Below are 15,393 nucleotides of genomic sequence, written 5' to 3'. Positions count from 1 at the left end.
TTAAAGGGATTCGTCTTGCGAAACCTCCTACTCCCAAATATGTTTCTTTATGGGATGTTTCTGTTGTCCTGAGGTTTTTGGAAGCCTGGCCTTCGAATCTTTTACTGTCTCGTAAACAATTGTCTGCGAAATTGGCCAGGTTACTGTGTCTAGTGTCTTGCAAACGAGTTTCTGATATCCGCGCCTTAGACCTTGCGGGTCGCAGTTTCACCCCCGAGGTTGTTATGTTCACTCTCTCTAGGAGGACTAAGTCTAATACTTCCTCCATTACGTATCCTTCTTTTCCTGATCATCCCAATCTTTGTGTTGTCCAGTGTTTGAAGGATTATGAGGTGAGTACCGCTTCTTTGCATACGGACATGCAGGGTCAATTGTTGATTGCCTTGCAGAAGCCTTTTCGCCCTGTTTCACCAGCTATCCTGGCTCGCTTGGTGCGCTGGCTCATGTCTGAGGCAGGCATTGATATTTCTGTGTTTGGGGCACATTCTGCAAGAGGGGCAATGGCCTCTAAGGGTTTTTCCTTGGGTGTCACTCTCTTTGATATTATGAAAGCTGCAGATTGGTCTTCGGACTCTGTTTTCAAAAAGTTTTATTATAAACCTATTGTAAGTGTTGCTTCTGTTGTGGTGGACCAGCTTTGAACAAGCATAATCGGAGCCTCCTGTCCTGACATAGAATTCAAAATTTGCAAACATTCTTGACAAGAATTTTCAATTCTATTAAGGACTAGGAGGCGAGGATTATCCCACCCATTGTTATGACTCTGTTACTTTGCTGTACTGTGTAATACTTGCATACCTTTGCTGATTTATGTCTCCTTGTTCTTTCCCCCCCCCCCTTGATTTGATTCCTCTCCATTATTTGGATGTTACAGCTATGTCTCTTTTTCAGGTTCAGACCAGAAATGATCTTGATCCTCTTCGGGAGCCTCCTGTGTTTCCTAGTTCTCGGACCCGAGATTCCTCCTTCCTCTGTTACCAGTTCCTTTGGATTTCGGCAGCGTGCTTGGAATTGTTGTTGCTGCTTTACTTGGGATTGTTTTTCGATGTTGACCTGTTTCCACAAAGAAAGAGGAAGAAAGACTAATGTTTGCACCTTTTATAGCATCATCTCTATGGTCATTCCCTGGTGTTCATGGGAAATGTAGTTTTGTTTTTTATTGGCTGCTGAGCATTTCATTAAAGAAATGAGAAAGCATAATCCTCGCCTCCTAGTCCTTAATAGAATTGAAAATTCTTGTCACGAATGTTTGCAAATTTTGAATTATTATAGAAAATAGCACAACGTTTTTAAGGACATGCCCCAATTTACTTTCAGCTTTGCCATGCATAAATATAGAAGAAACGTATTTTACCATTTGATAAAATTAATCTATCATATAGAGGAAATCTGACAAGAAACACATAACCAGAATGCCTGATAGTTTCCGATTTTTTAAAGGCCATGCATAGGATATCCTTTGCACAAGTAGCTCTTCTGTGAACCCAAGGTGCTTTGAGGTGTCAACTGATACCCAGAATTTGCTTAAGCAGGAGACTTTGAAAGAGAAATTGCAAGACTGTACATTCCATTGCCAGCCTTGTTTGAGCTATGCAGGGCTCATTATAATAAGACTGAAGTCATATTACTCTAGCAAGTCATACACCTGTTTGAAGATTCACATGGTGGCAGCGATCACCCGCTGCACTCCTAAATCAGTTAATGCACCAGCCAACCAGAAGGTCACACAATAAAAGTTGACGGCCAGCTCACATCTGTTCATGTAGTAGATCACTGTGAGATGCCGTGGTGGGCTATACTATGTAATTTTCACCAATACAGAATTCTTGCAAAAGACTTTACTTCGAAAGGTTTGCCAGAAAAGCAATACATTTTAAGCTTCATTTATTCAGTGACTCATGTAAATGCAACAACAATGGGTTCATTTTGCTAAATATTTCTTTTGTGGCCACCACTGATTACTTTTTTACATTGGGTGAGCATTAAATATCTGACTACTATAGTCTTCAGTCTTCAATATTGCAAGAGCTACAGACTCCTTGTTGTATGGTGTCCCAGTTCTGGTTAGCAAAGCCACCTTCGCAGTTAGTGGCTCTACTCTGGAAGGGGGAATAAAACCAAAGACATATCACTGGAAAATAAAAGATAAAAGAAGCTGAATATATATGGGTTTACCAGGGTGATTGGCACCCACTGCGTGGTGTGGCTACAGGAATCCCTGGATTTCACTCCTCCCGGCGGTTGCTGCTTTCTTCACTTTTTCGTTGGCTTTCTCTAACTTCTCTACAATAGTAGGTAGTCTCACTGTGATCAACAGTTGGAAATTTGCATCACCTCCAATTAAAGGCCGTGCAGCCTTCACAATGTCATCCATGACTGGCAGGAGAGCGTCAAGCATCCCACTAAACTCGACAAACATGTTGGCCACACGGCTCTTGCCAGCCAAAGTGCTCAGGAAAGCGCTACATTGCCTCACTGGAATAAGGAAATGTGTAACTTGCTGTTGAATAGTATTTTCTCTGTTAATGTCACCCATGATGGCTTGGATATTTCCCTTGTTCGCAGAGATGGATTGTTCCCTGGCGCTGATTGCTTGGCTGCAGGACCTGCATTGTTCCTGATACATGTTCACAGCGCTCAACTGTGCCTGGAGGCTACGTTGTGCTTCGTCAGCTTGGTTATTTGCGTTTCTTATATCAGTGTCCGCTGCGTTAATTGCATTAATAACTAAAAAAAAGAAGAAAAAAAAAGGTGAGCGATGTGGTGTATACATTCATTTTATAGACTTACTTAAAACATTTGGGTCAGATTTACTAAACTGTCATCCAATGCAGTGCAGAATCCGAAAGTTCTTTGCTGCGTTGCGTGACATGGAGGGAGAAGAGGAGCGCCATATCTACAGAGATATGGCACTCTCCCCTCTCCTTAGCACCAGCTGCAGAGCCCCACACACCTTTAAACTACAGTGCAAGGGTGTGTGAGAAAGTCTAGCATTGGTTTTGTACTGGAAGGATTTTCTTGTACAGCAAACTAGTATGCCTAGGCAACTTCTAAAACTTTTCCTATATTGCATGTGTGCTGGACAGTGCAGCACATGCCTAGTTGCAAAACCACGTCTCGTATTTTTGGCAATAAGGGTTTCGCATTAAATAGAGTGGGAGGCTGCATGGGGCCACCCATGTAACGCCCCCTTGAAGCTAAGTAACACAAAGCAGAACTGTCAATATCCAGCGCAAAAAAGTGAATAATAAAAAACAGATTTTGAGCTGGTTTGCATCACTTTTATGATGCAAAACCAGTGCAAAATGTTACTAAATCCCCCCATTCGTTTTCAATAGCATTTGGGATTTAGCATAGGAAGTCAGAGGAGGGAAGTCATCTTATCCTATAAAAACTCTCCTACTTGAGTGCTTTGTTTTATAACCTTTATAACCTTTTCGATGTGTCGAACGGCCCCAGGCTGGCCAACGTAACGGTGAGCGTGTGCGTCGGACGGTCAGGGGCCGTCCGATCTGCGCACGCGTCGTATTCGGCCGCACCCCGGCAGAATGTCCGCTGTGGCGAAGCAGATAAATAGGAGATACGTAACAAACGTGGAGCTAGACATCAATGACATGGGCAAGTATAAGCCAGGGTAGAAGGAGGTATCTGTACCTTGCTCTTTGGTTGTTTTTGTGCTGTTCTTGATATTACTGGCCATTAAGGCAGCTGGAAGACAAAATTAAAATGTTTCTAGAAGCCATGTTTACTTTCTGAAGTTTACAAGCCTTTTAATGTAATGTACGGTAAATTTGCTGAGCATTCAGTTTCTGAATAGGTGATTTCCGGTTGGAGACGAGACGAGAGAGGAGAGAGGTGAAGGCGTGTGAGGCGGTGGCAGCGTGGGTAACGGCTCCGTGAGCTCTGCAAGCCCGTGATCCTGAGCCTGAGCCTGAGTACCGAGCCGCGAGGAGAGAGACGCAGGGAAGGAAGGCTGCTTCGTGAGCCGTGAGCCGTGAGCCTGTGCGCTCGTGACCCCCGAGAGCCGCAGTGAAGGAAGGCGTGTGCGGCAGCTCCGCGAGGAGAGAGACGCAGTGGATGAAGGCTGCTCAGTGAGCCACAGGACTGTGCACCCACGACCCGCGAGCCATGAGAAGAAGGCGCGTGCAGTCACTCCGTGAGCCAGTGAGCCCCCGCACTCGCGACCCCTGTGATCCTCTTCCGACCACTCTGGTCCGTGTTTTTGCATCAACAGAGGATGCCAGTGTGGCGAGTAGCAGGCGGGTAGCTGAGCGGAGCTGTGTGGAGAGAACTCTGATACATCACCATCTGAGAACGCCGCCTGTCGCCTTTTACTCCAGTGGCCGGCTGCAGTGTTGCCATTTATGGAGCTCTACGGACACAATTGGGACCAGAAACCAGGTGAGCCTACCAGTATTAATACAACACTCCCAGCAGCAACTATAGCGGAAACCGACAGTGCAACCGTAATTGCTATCAGCAGGCGCAGTTATCAGAAGGTAATAATTAGAATGAGGCGACGTGTTGTAACTGGGAGTACCTGACAACGGCAGATATTAGAGACAACACAAGTAGCAGTTAACATTAAGGCCAGTAGCTTGACTAGTACCGCAGCAGCCTCAGCTGGGCAGCAATTTAGAAATAAAGGCCAACAACTTGTTTCTTTTTCAAAATCTCTCTCTTACCACGGAGTTGTCGATAGAGAGCAGCATAGAGCAACAGAGAACTGAACGCCTGAGAGTCGGAGAGCCAGAGAGCCGGAGAGCCGGAGAGCCGGAGAGCCGGAGAGCCAGATCGCCACCTCACGAACAAACAAGCAACCCCTCCGCAGCTCCTTCACTGACCCCCACAGCCCGCCAATCGCTTAGCCTCTGTCGGGCAAGGAGACTGGGAGTGCGGCTAAACCTGTGCGGCCGGTGGGCGTCCGGTGCTCTGTGAGTGAGGTGCGAGTGCAGAGCTCTCAGAGTAGCAGCAGGGCTCAAGTCAGGCGAGCCGAGCTGCGTCACCAGAGGCAGCCCCCCCCCCCTGTCCACTGACCTGCTGCGACCGAAGGCACCCTCCGCGTTTCCGTCACGGACCTGACAAACTCCTGGAGGGCAGGTGGCAGGTGGCAGGTGGCAGGTGCAGACTTAGGCAGCATCAGGCAGCACGGACGACCGAACACAAGTGTCAGAGGCGGCTTGGGAGAGCGAGCAAAAGGAGCAAAGGAGGTGAGGCCGACCTTCAGGTGTGCGAGAGAGGGGTCGGACTAAGACACGAGCGCGGCTGCCGATAGAGGCAGCTGCAAAGTAAGAGCCCGGGGGGTTGTCAAGGCAGACATGACTAGGTCAGAGCTTGTCCGTGGCACCCCCTGAGTGCTCAGCTCGTACCCAGCCCCCCTGCTTTTTTTGCCCTGCACGCCCGTTAGTTGTTATTTGTTACTGGTTGCCCACTTGTACACTAGTCACAGCCTTGACAGCCCCCATTGACCTTTCGCTAGCAGCAGCAGGGGGGGGGGTGCCGTCTAACACCTATTATCCACCCTTCAACACCCACTGCTGCCATTTACTCCGCCGAGTAAACTCAAGGAATCCTACAAGAAGCAAGCAACTCGCCCGCAGCCACGCCTACTGACCGGTGGGGCACGGGCTCGGGGCTGTAAAATTGCCCCTCAGATTCTGCGTCCCACCATCGAGCCAACTAACTTGACGGCAGCCAAGGAGAGAAGGGGGTGTCAGGCCCACTAACCAGTCGCTCTTGCAATTGCACTCCTTGCACTACTTCCCCATCATGAGGTCAGGAAGAGTCAGAGCAGACCTCACAAACAAACAAAAAAAAAAGGGACTTAAAACATCGCAGAAATATGAGCGAAGGAGAATTCGATTCCTCCGATGAAGAAAAAGGAGAGGTGGAAGACAAAAAGGCCAGTGCTCCCACCTCCAAGAAGCAGAAGATCATACCAGGGCTTGAAAACTACAAGATCAGAGACATTTTGATTCCAACCACACCATCTTTATCACTGGCCCCCTCTGTGCGTTCGGTGCTTTCAGTGTCTCAAGCACAGAACATCGAAACAGTTACAAGCAACAAAAGAATGTCCCAGTCAGTGGGCTTGCTACCGAAAGCTTTGTACCCACAGAATTACATCCTACCGGAGATAACTCAAATCCAAAGCCCCGGGGAATCTTCCAATATCACGTCCAACATATTAACAGTGAAAGTACAAATAAATCCAAGTGAAGCAGCAACCAACGTCAACGCCCAAAAGGAGCAGTGTACTGATCCATCAGTGGCATTAGAGGACAAAACTCCTAACGCGCCAGTGAGGTGGCGCTCATCAAGTCTGGGTTCATTCTTTGGAACAAAGGGGCCCGACTCAGGGACCGACAGTCCACCAGGAGCGAGAACGAACATTACGGATATGTGGCACAGAGGCAAAACAGATAAAGAAACCTTAGAACGGCAACAGGGGAAATTGATGAATGCCCGGTCACCCACAATTCAAGAAAGTCTTTAGGCACAGGAAAGCCCGCCAACCCCCAAGGTCCCATTACAGGATAACAAAACAACAAAAAAGAATGCGTGATGGGAAACACAGGAAGTACTGGTCGGCGCAAGTGCAACCAGCCCAACTATCCGCAATGAGGACTTTATAAAATCCACAATCAGCCCGTTAGGAGAATCTCTCCCACGACACAATATTCCCTCTTCAATGGAAGAAACACCACCAAAAGGCCTTGATCCCCAGAAAAAAGGTCATATACAAACAGCAACATCAGATATAATTTGGGGAGAAGATCCACAAGAGGCTCGAGACTTCCTTTGGAGCATACCAGGAGACCAAGCCTGGGTTAGTCCCCATGCTGGCAGTAACCAAACAGATCTTTTTCTCCCAGCACATGCTCCCCTATGGCCTCCGTTCATAAGCACCATGGAAACTATATCAGAGGCCTCGCTCCAACACTCTGAAAAATTAGAGCTTCAGATTGACCTTCTCCAAATTCTGGCCTCTCATGTAGTGGGAATATACAGAAAGATATTAGACCTAAATTACTTCATTGAACGGGTCCAAAAAGATCCTCAGACAAAGTACCATGAATGCCAGTGCACTGACACACTGAATCAACTTAAGGCTCTTCCGACCACCCTCACAGACATTTTGTCAGAAGTAAAAAATAAAACCAAAGCGCAGCAAACTTTTACTGAAACCACCGTGGTAGAAAAGGCTCCTGACCGCTGGTCATGCACAACTAGTAGTGACACAACGCTCAGTGAGAGCTAACGCACGGACCCTACGGAAGGCAACCCAACAGAAACCAAAGTAAATGCTCAGCTGACAACTTCCACAAACATGCAATTCCAACTTACAGACACCAATGACCCAGTAAAGCAAGGGAGAAAAGAGTCCAGGTCACCCCCAAACAGGCAAATAAAACAAACCAACGCCTTAATAAAACGAGAACGCAAACGTTTGAGGAAAGCTAGACAAAAGAAGTACCAAGGAAAGAAAGTAACTGCATTGCCAAATAGGGTCCAGGCCCAAGAACCCATTAGGCATTAAGACCAGGATAAAGAGCTTCCAATGGCGTGCAATATAATACAAACTCTGATTCCTGTAAAAACCTCAAACGGACTGAATGGCAAAGAGCCAAGCAAAAAGGATCAAGAAGACAAAGGGGTAATTTTGCAGGACCCCCCAACCCCAACTCCGCCCCAACCGGCCATATCAGACATGCACCTTAGCAGCCAAAGCGATCACAAGTCACCACAAGTAATCAAAAAAACACAACAGGCAGACACCTTAACCGCGCAGAAGATACTAGTAGAACAAAAAAGCATTTCGCAATACTTCACAAAGTTGGGCACGGGACCAAAAGAAAATCCCTTGACCAAGGCGCAGCAGCAAAAAGCCCGTCCAGAAGGCCCAGAGCGCCCCAGACCCCCAGAGCCGGGTTTTGGCACCGCGCCAGCAGCTCAGGCTAACATCTTATATCAAGGCAACCAGGCAACTTCCGAAAAAAATAATATCCAAACCAGGCATGCGGCTCCAAGAGAAGAGATGGATTCCCCTTACCCGGCAGGAGCCTTAGTACACGAAATCATTCCCCACTACTGCTCCAGGGGGAACCATGACATCCTCAATCGGAGCGCCATCCTAAAACTTACCAACTCAATAGAAACACTACTAAAATATTGAATTCAAACCAATCCCAAATACAAATGGAAGAGAGATGACAGTGGCAACATGGAAGGACCCTCAGAAAGCCAAAGAATTTTGGCTCCACAGAGAAGAGTTCGCAAAATGGGGAATCGAAATCAGACCAGTTGAAATGGAAAGATACCCGGGCCCGCTAGCATTGCTGGCTGAGTCAAGATCACCGCCCGACAGAGGAACACTACGGGGGGCTGTTGATAGCTCGGAAAGCATCAAGGGAGGCTGGTCCAACTTACGCATTATCCGACAAGGCTGGTCAGGAGACGCAAGCCGGGCCCGGAAAGTTCTCCCCCCAACCCCAAGCACCGCGGGTGGCATGACTGATGAGGCATGAAAATCGAACTTGAAGGTATGCTCATGGAACATCAACGGGCTGGGGGGCAAAACAAACGACGCAGAACTACTAGTATGTCTGAATACCAGCATCCCTTGGTCTTATGACGTAATCGACACAGGAAAAACATTGATGCAGTGCATCAAAATTGAACCTCAGCCTGCCCCCACGCCAGGAGCACAGGTCACACAAGACTTTCGGTAATTGGTTATCTGCAACACCTTTATACACCCAGAATCGAGGAGGAAATTAGAAAAAATCTTGACCCTGAAGGCACTAGTCAAATCTTTGCAATCCACCTTCCCACAGTCGGGGCTGATAGTTTCTGGGGATTTGAACATGTTCCTTTTACAGAGCGATCACGCACAGAATATCCAACGAAACAAAAGGAATGGGAAACCAATTCCCCCTACAATAACTAACCATCTAAAAAAGGATAAATACGGTCAACAATGTGCCCTAATGTTCGCAGAACTGGGAATGCTTAATTTGAACGGCCGCTTTTCGCAAGATCAGCCCGCATCTTCGACCAGAATTGCCAAACAGGCGCAAGCCATATTAGATTACACCATAGTGGACCTCGAGGTACTCCAAACAATTGTCACCTACAGAATAATCCACAAATTGGAGAGTGACCATAGTCTACAATCAATTGAGCTGATCTTCCAACATACCAGGGCTCCAGCATGCAAAGATTTGCTCCAAATCCAGAGTCCCTACAATCTTAAGCGACTAGTTTGGAATGGGAAGAACGTCGAAGAAATTATGACATTTGTGAAAAGTGTGCAGGCAGAAGAGGGCGTGCAAAACTCATTGTCACACCAGGATAATTGGGAAAACATGACTGTAAGTCTAACCAACAGATTTGGCCAGCAACCCCAGATTCACATAAGAAAAACTAATGAAGCACATCAGGGGTTCCTGGGCCCAATAGGGAGCAAAAAAAGGATCCTAAATCAGGAAATCAGAAAACTACAAGGAAAAAATCCAACAAAGGCTGTAGACATCAAACGACAAATTTATAATCTAAGGCAAAAATACAAAAAAGACATATGGTCGGCAAAGACAAAACATCAAACTGAAATTTGGCTACAACTACTAGAAGCCAGCAAAACAAACAACAATCGGAAATTCTGGGCAGAAATCAATAAAATAGCAAATGGAGCGGCCCACGTCTTTAATGCAACCATACTACAGGAAGACTGGATCCACCATTTAGAGCAAACACAAATGACCAATTCCCAAGTAGACCATCCAACATACAAGAAAAATGAGAAACAAGAAGCGTACCAAAACTTTGGTGAAAATTGGATCACGTCACGACAAGTGCAACTGATCCTAAAAAAATTGAGATCACAAGGTGCACCAGGCCCAAATGGCTTGCCAAACGGACTCTTTAAACATGACCAAGCGAATACCTTACCCCTTTGTACAACAACGCTTTTCAAACAGGAAGCATTCCCCCCTCATGGAGAGGGAGCATCCTGCATCCAATTTACAAAGCAGGCGCGTGAACAGACCCAGGGAATTATAGGCTGATAGCGCTTATCGACGTAGAGGCCAAAGTATACGCATCCAATCTCCTGCAAGCACTGGAGGACTGGGTCAGCTCCAACAACATTCTGCCAATTACCGAGACGGGGTTTAGGCCAGGAACTAACACATAATGCAACCTGTTAGCGCTAAACCTCCTTGTCGACAGTGCAAAGGCCAAATCAACAAAACTCTATACCTGCTTTGTCGACTTAAAAGCGGCGTTTGACACAGCTCCAAGGGAGACCTTGTGGAGAAAGATAGATAGCTAGGGCATACCATCGAAGCTTTTACAGGCCATCATCGACTTATCACATCAACCGGGGTCAAGATAAAAATAGGCAATGGTGACAGAACAACAGAAAAAATTCCCACCATGAAATGGCCTCAAGCATGGATGTGTCTTGGCCCCTACCCTCTTTAATATCTTCACCGCGGATCTGGACAATAGCATTGCGGAGATTGAAAGCGACCCCCCCAAGCTAGCTCAGCACAAAATAAGGAGTATGCAGTACGCCGATGATATCGTTCTGTGCAGCCAGACCCCCTTGGGATTACAACGCTCCATCACAAGGCTGTATGAATTTACCCGTACGCACGGGCTGCAACTTAATTACAAAAAAACAAAAATCGTCTGCTTTGCATCACGGCCAGGGCGGCAAAAATTCAAATGGCACATTGAGGGAAATATGATAGAACAAAGCCCCTCTTATAAGTATCTGGGAGTGCTGGTCGATGCAAGATGGACTTTAAAAGATCAACTACTGCACAGAAAAGCTCAGGCCAATAAACTACGCTTTGCTTTAAATCTACTAAAAACAAAACTGAATTGTCCTTCCAATTTACATCTGTTGAAGGTGATCGCAGCAAAATTTTTGCCATTGATCACGTACGGCTCAGAACTATTCAGAGGCAAAGACGCAAACTTCCTGAATCTCCAACAGTCAGTGCTGTTCAAACACATCTTCCGAATTCCGAAGTTCGCCTCACAAGCGCAAGTACGCCTTGAATTTGGGCTATTAAATCAGCACCAAGCCAGACAAGTGTCAATAGTAAAAATGTGCTGGAAATTAAGAGCAGCTCAAGAGGACACGCTGAGGGGTCTCTGCTGGACTGAAATAAATAAACAAACAAAAGGAAAAGATGCATGGATAACAAAACTTGAAGAAGGTCGGTCAAAACTTAATATGCAAGAGGCCTGGAACATCGGTCACACCTTTGCGACCTTCAAAAAAGCAGCCAATGGTGCGGCAAAACTAGAATCCTTGATCACTGACAAAGCTGCACTAGCAAAGAAAAAACACGGCTGGATGGTACTTGCAACATATGAGAGGTGTGCTCCGCAACCATACTTAGTTAACCATATTACACCATCCATACAACAGATGCTCCTACGAGTACGGCTGGGAACTTACATCTCAAAAGACCAGACCCCTGCATGGAAGCAAACGTGGCCAACACCACTTTGCAGACTCTGTGGTCATGCAGAAGAAACTTTGATTTATCTTCTGTGCATTTGCCCAACCCTCAAAACCCTGAGACGTTACTATCTCTTGCATATATTCCGCTCATTTCAAGTCAGAACATGTCGGCCGGCAGTTATGCTATCACTGAACAGCCAGCAGCTGCAGACAGCCTGTAGGCCCAGCAGATTTCTTCAGAAGGCGAGCCTCCTAATAATGGAAACTGAAAAAATGGCGAACAATGGCATCAAATCAAAGGATTAAGGATTACAAAAGACGCCGATTTCAGCATATGTCAAAATGTTTTCTTTTTTTTTGTTTTCCCTTTTAAAACAGAGAGTAAATGCAGGTTTTCATTCATTTTTTATTTTAATGATTTTATGTTATATTCTCTTTGCAAATTTTGTAAAGGTTTTAATTAACCATATACAATAAAATATTTTACTTTCTGCTGAGTGGTGCGTGTGGATCGTTGACATAACATCGAGCCACAAAACATTGATGTAAATAAATCGATAAAAAATATAGACAACAAAAATATCAACTCCTATACTTAGTAAAAAGGTAAGCACAAATATATTGAATACAAAATCGCAATGTAAGAAATGTAGATGTAAAAAATATTTATGTATGTATATAAAACAAAAAATATATATTTAATTTATTAAATATTAATTTCAACAAAATAAATTACATTTAATATACATTGTTACAAAATAAAAAAATAAACTTAATTAAAAAACATTAACACACACACATAATATTTGATACGTATATTTACTTTAAAAAAATGATAAACTATTATCTCTAATTTATTTTAAAAGTTTAAAATTATATATAAATAAAATATACCTATATATATATATATATATATATATATATATATATATATATATATATATATATATATATATATATATATATATATATATATGTACGCTCGTGGGGAGGTCCAACTAGAGAACTGCAGCCGAACACAGGTGAGCTGTTCCCCAAACAGATTTAATTAAAGGTACAGGCAGTCACGCTCTCTGGTACATTAAAAGCATATGTCCACAGTCCCATAAAGAAGAGGGGGCCACGTTGTGGAGCAAAGGTGTTGGATAAAGGCAGTTGGCACTCTGAGGCCTAAGAGGGGCTTTATCTGGCATTTATTTCAGCACGCATCCATCCAGGATATAAACTGAAACTTCATCTCCCAGAAAGCAGCAGATTCGCTAATTCATGGCATTCATCATAGCTTAAATTGGAGATGGAGCGAAATATGCGTGTGATGACTGCAGTGCCCCAGAAAGAAGAGGCAAACTCGAAACGCGTTGGGACTGTGGACAAATGCTTTTAATGTACCGGAGAGCGTGACTGCCTGTACCTTTAATTAAATCTGTTTGGGGAACGGCTCACCTGTGTTCGGCTGCAGTTCTCTAGTTGGACCTCCCCACGAGTGTACATATTTGGCGGTTGTCCTGCCGCCGAACTAGCACCACCCCATAAAGAAGAGGGGGCCACGTTGTGGAGCACAGGTGTTGGATAAAGGCAGCCGGCACTCTGGGGCCCAAGAGGGGCTTTATCTGGCATTTATTTCAGCACGCATCCATCCAGGATATAAACTGAAACTTCATCTCCCAGAAAGTAGCAGATTCGCTAATTCGTGGCATTCATCATAGCTTAAATTGGAGATGGAGCGAAATATGCGTGTGATGACTGCAGTGCCCCAGGAAGAAGAGGCAAATTTGAAACGCGTTGGGACTGTGGACATATTCTTTTAATGTACCGGAGAGCGTGACTGCCTGTACCTTTAATTAAATCTGTTTGGGGAACAGCTCACCTGTGTTCGGCTGCAGTTCTCTAGTTGGACCTCCCCACGAGCGTACATATATATATATATATATATATATATATATATATATATAAATATTTTAAAATATAAAAGAATTTCTAAAATTAATAAGATAAATTTAACTATAGAAAAATTAAACCTAAACTGCCCAATACAATAAATGCAACAGTACTGAAAATATTGGGTAACAAAGTATTTACATTTACTATTTCAACTCCAGTGATTGAAACAGTAGGGAAAGTGTTGGATTGTGGAGGCGTACAAATTACTATTCACACTCCAAAGAGATCAACAGTAGGGAAAGTGTTGGACAGCGGATGGGGAAAAATTACTTTTTCCACTACAGTGAATGCAACAGTAGGGAAAATCTTGGATAGCTGAGGGGTGAAAATGACTATTCCCACTTCAGTGAGTGCAACACTATGGAAATTGCTGGATAGAGAAGGGGTAAAAATTACCATTCCCACTCCAGTGAATGAAACAGTAGTTAAATTGTTAGATAGTGGAGGGGTAAACTTTAATATTCCCACTCCAGTGAATGCAACAGTAGGGAAAGTGTTAGATAGCGTATAAAAAAATTACTATTCACACACAAACACTTACACAAAAAATATATTAAAAATTGAATAGACTCATAAAAATAAATAAACAATATTAAAAAGAATAATAAACATTTAAAAATACCAAATATTATATTATGAATTACATATAACAAAAACCAACACATATTAGATAAGATAAAATAATAAATACATTTATATAAAAATAAATCTTTTTAACTACAAAATATGTACAAAAAAAGTTATTTAAAAAAAGTATTTATTTTATTTCCTACCCTATAACACCACATCAATAACAAAACACTTACACATTTTTAATTAAAATGACTTACATAATTAAAATAATTAATAATCAAGTAAAACATATTGTTATGAAAAACAAATAATAAACATTAATTAACTACACAAACTTTAACACTATAATATCCACATCACACACCTAAGTTAAACTATAAAACAATAAAACACAATTAAAACTTATGCCGCCCTCGCTGAACCCCCGCACATCCGCAGAGCACGAACAGGTGGAAAACCTTCTCATACGCCATGTTCAAGACCTGGAACGAGCTCCCAATCGACATCAGAGCGCACCCACCCTGCACATCTTCAGGAAGACCCTCAAGCTCTGGCTCTTCAACTGACCAGAGCTGCTTACCCACCCACCCCCAGCACCCTGAGACACCCACAGGCTAGTAGCGTGATTAAAAATTACTACTATTAACAACTAATAATTACATAATGTAATGTATTTAATACTCACCCTTTACCCCTTTAATAGTAAAAACAACACACAACAAAATAAACAATTATCCTAAAATAAATAACAAATTAACATTACCAACCATATATTAATTCATTAAACACAAATTACTTCCCACCCTTTACAACCATAAACACCACAACACACACCTAAAATTATGTACACAGATACCAAAATGAATTACCAATTAATTAAATACAATTAATTAACAACTAATTATGAATTCATCAATTAAAAATAAATTACGTCCCACCCTTTACACCTACAATAACCACAACACACATCTAAAATAAATTACACAATTACCAAAAATGAATTTCAACTTAATTATTTAAAATGAATTAACAAACAATTATTAATTCAAGAAATTTAAAATAAATTACTTCCCACCCTTTACACCTGTATACACCACAACACACACCTAAAATAATTGCACAATTACCAAAATGAATAACCAATGAATTTATTAAAATTAATTACCAATCAATTAATAAATAATGTATAATAAAATACTATACATCTTTAAACAAATATTAATAAATAAATATTAATCACTACATTAAATGTAATGTCATTAAATTACTTCCCACTCTATTCCCCTATAAACCCACCATGGAACTAAAAACGCAAAATTGAAATAAAATATAATAATAAATGTAATATAATTAAATTACTTCCCACCAAATTCCCCTATAAACCCACAACCTGCTAC

General features: G+C 43.2%; 1 protein-coding gene across 2 annotated transcripts in view; it reads right to left on the bottom strand.

Moving 5' to 3' along the window:
* Positions 1-1,920: 1,920 nt before the first annotated feature.
* Positions 1,921-15,393, bottom strand: part of LOC147725937 (uncharacterized) — a 124,008-nt gene continuing 110,535 nt past the window's right edge. For both annotated transcript variants that reach the window (XM_086962837.1, XM_086962836.1), the window contains exon 4: positions 1,921-2,727. In XM_086962837.1, coding sequence (XP_086818963.1) covers positions 2,207-2,727 — 521 coding nt within the window. In that variant the 3' untranslated portion in view covers positions 1,921-2,206. The remainder of the gene's footprint in view (positions 2,728-15,393) is intronic.

This window comes from Lissotriton vulgaris, chromosome 3_1 (genome assembly GCF_964263255.1).
Source record: "Lissotriton vulgaris chromosome 3_1, aLisVul1.2, whole genome shotgun sequence".
Taxonomy (NCBI): domain Eukaryota; kingdom Metazoa; phylum Chordata; class Amphibia; order Caudata; family Salamandridae; genus Lissotriton; species Lissotriton vulgaris.
The sequence above is the reverse complement of the archived record's forward strand: the minus strand, read 5'-3'. Positions and strand labels throughout refer to the sequence as shown.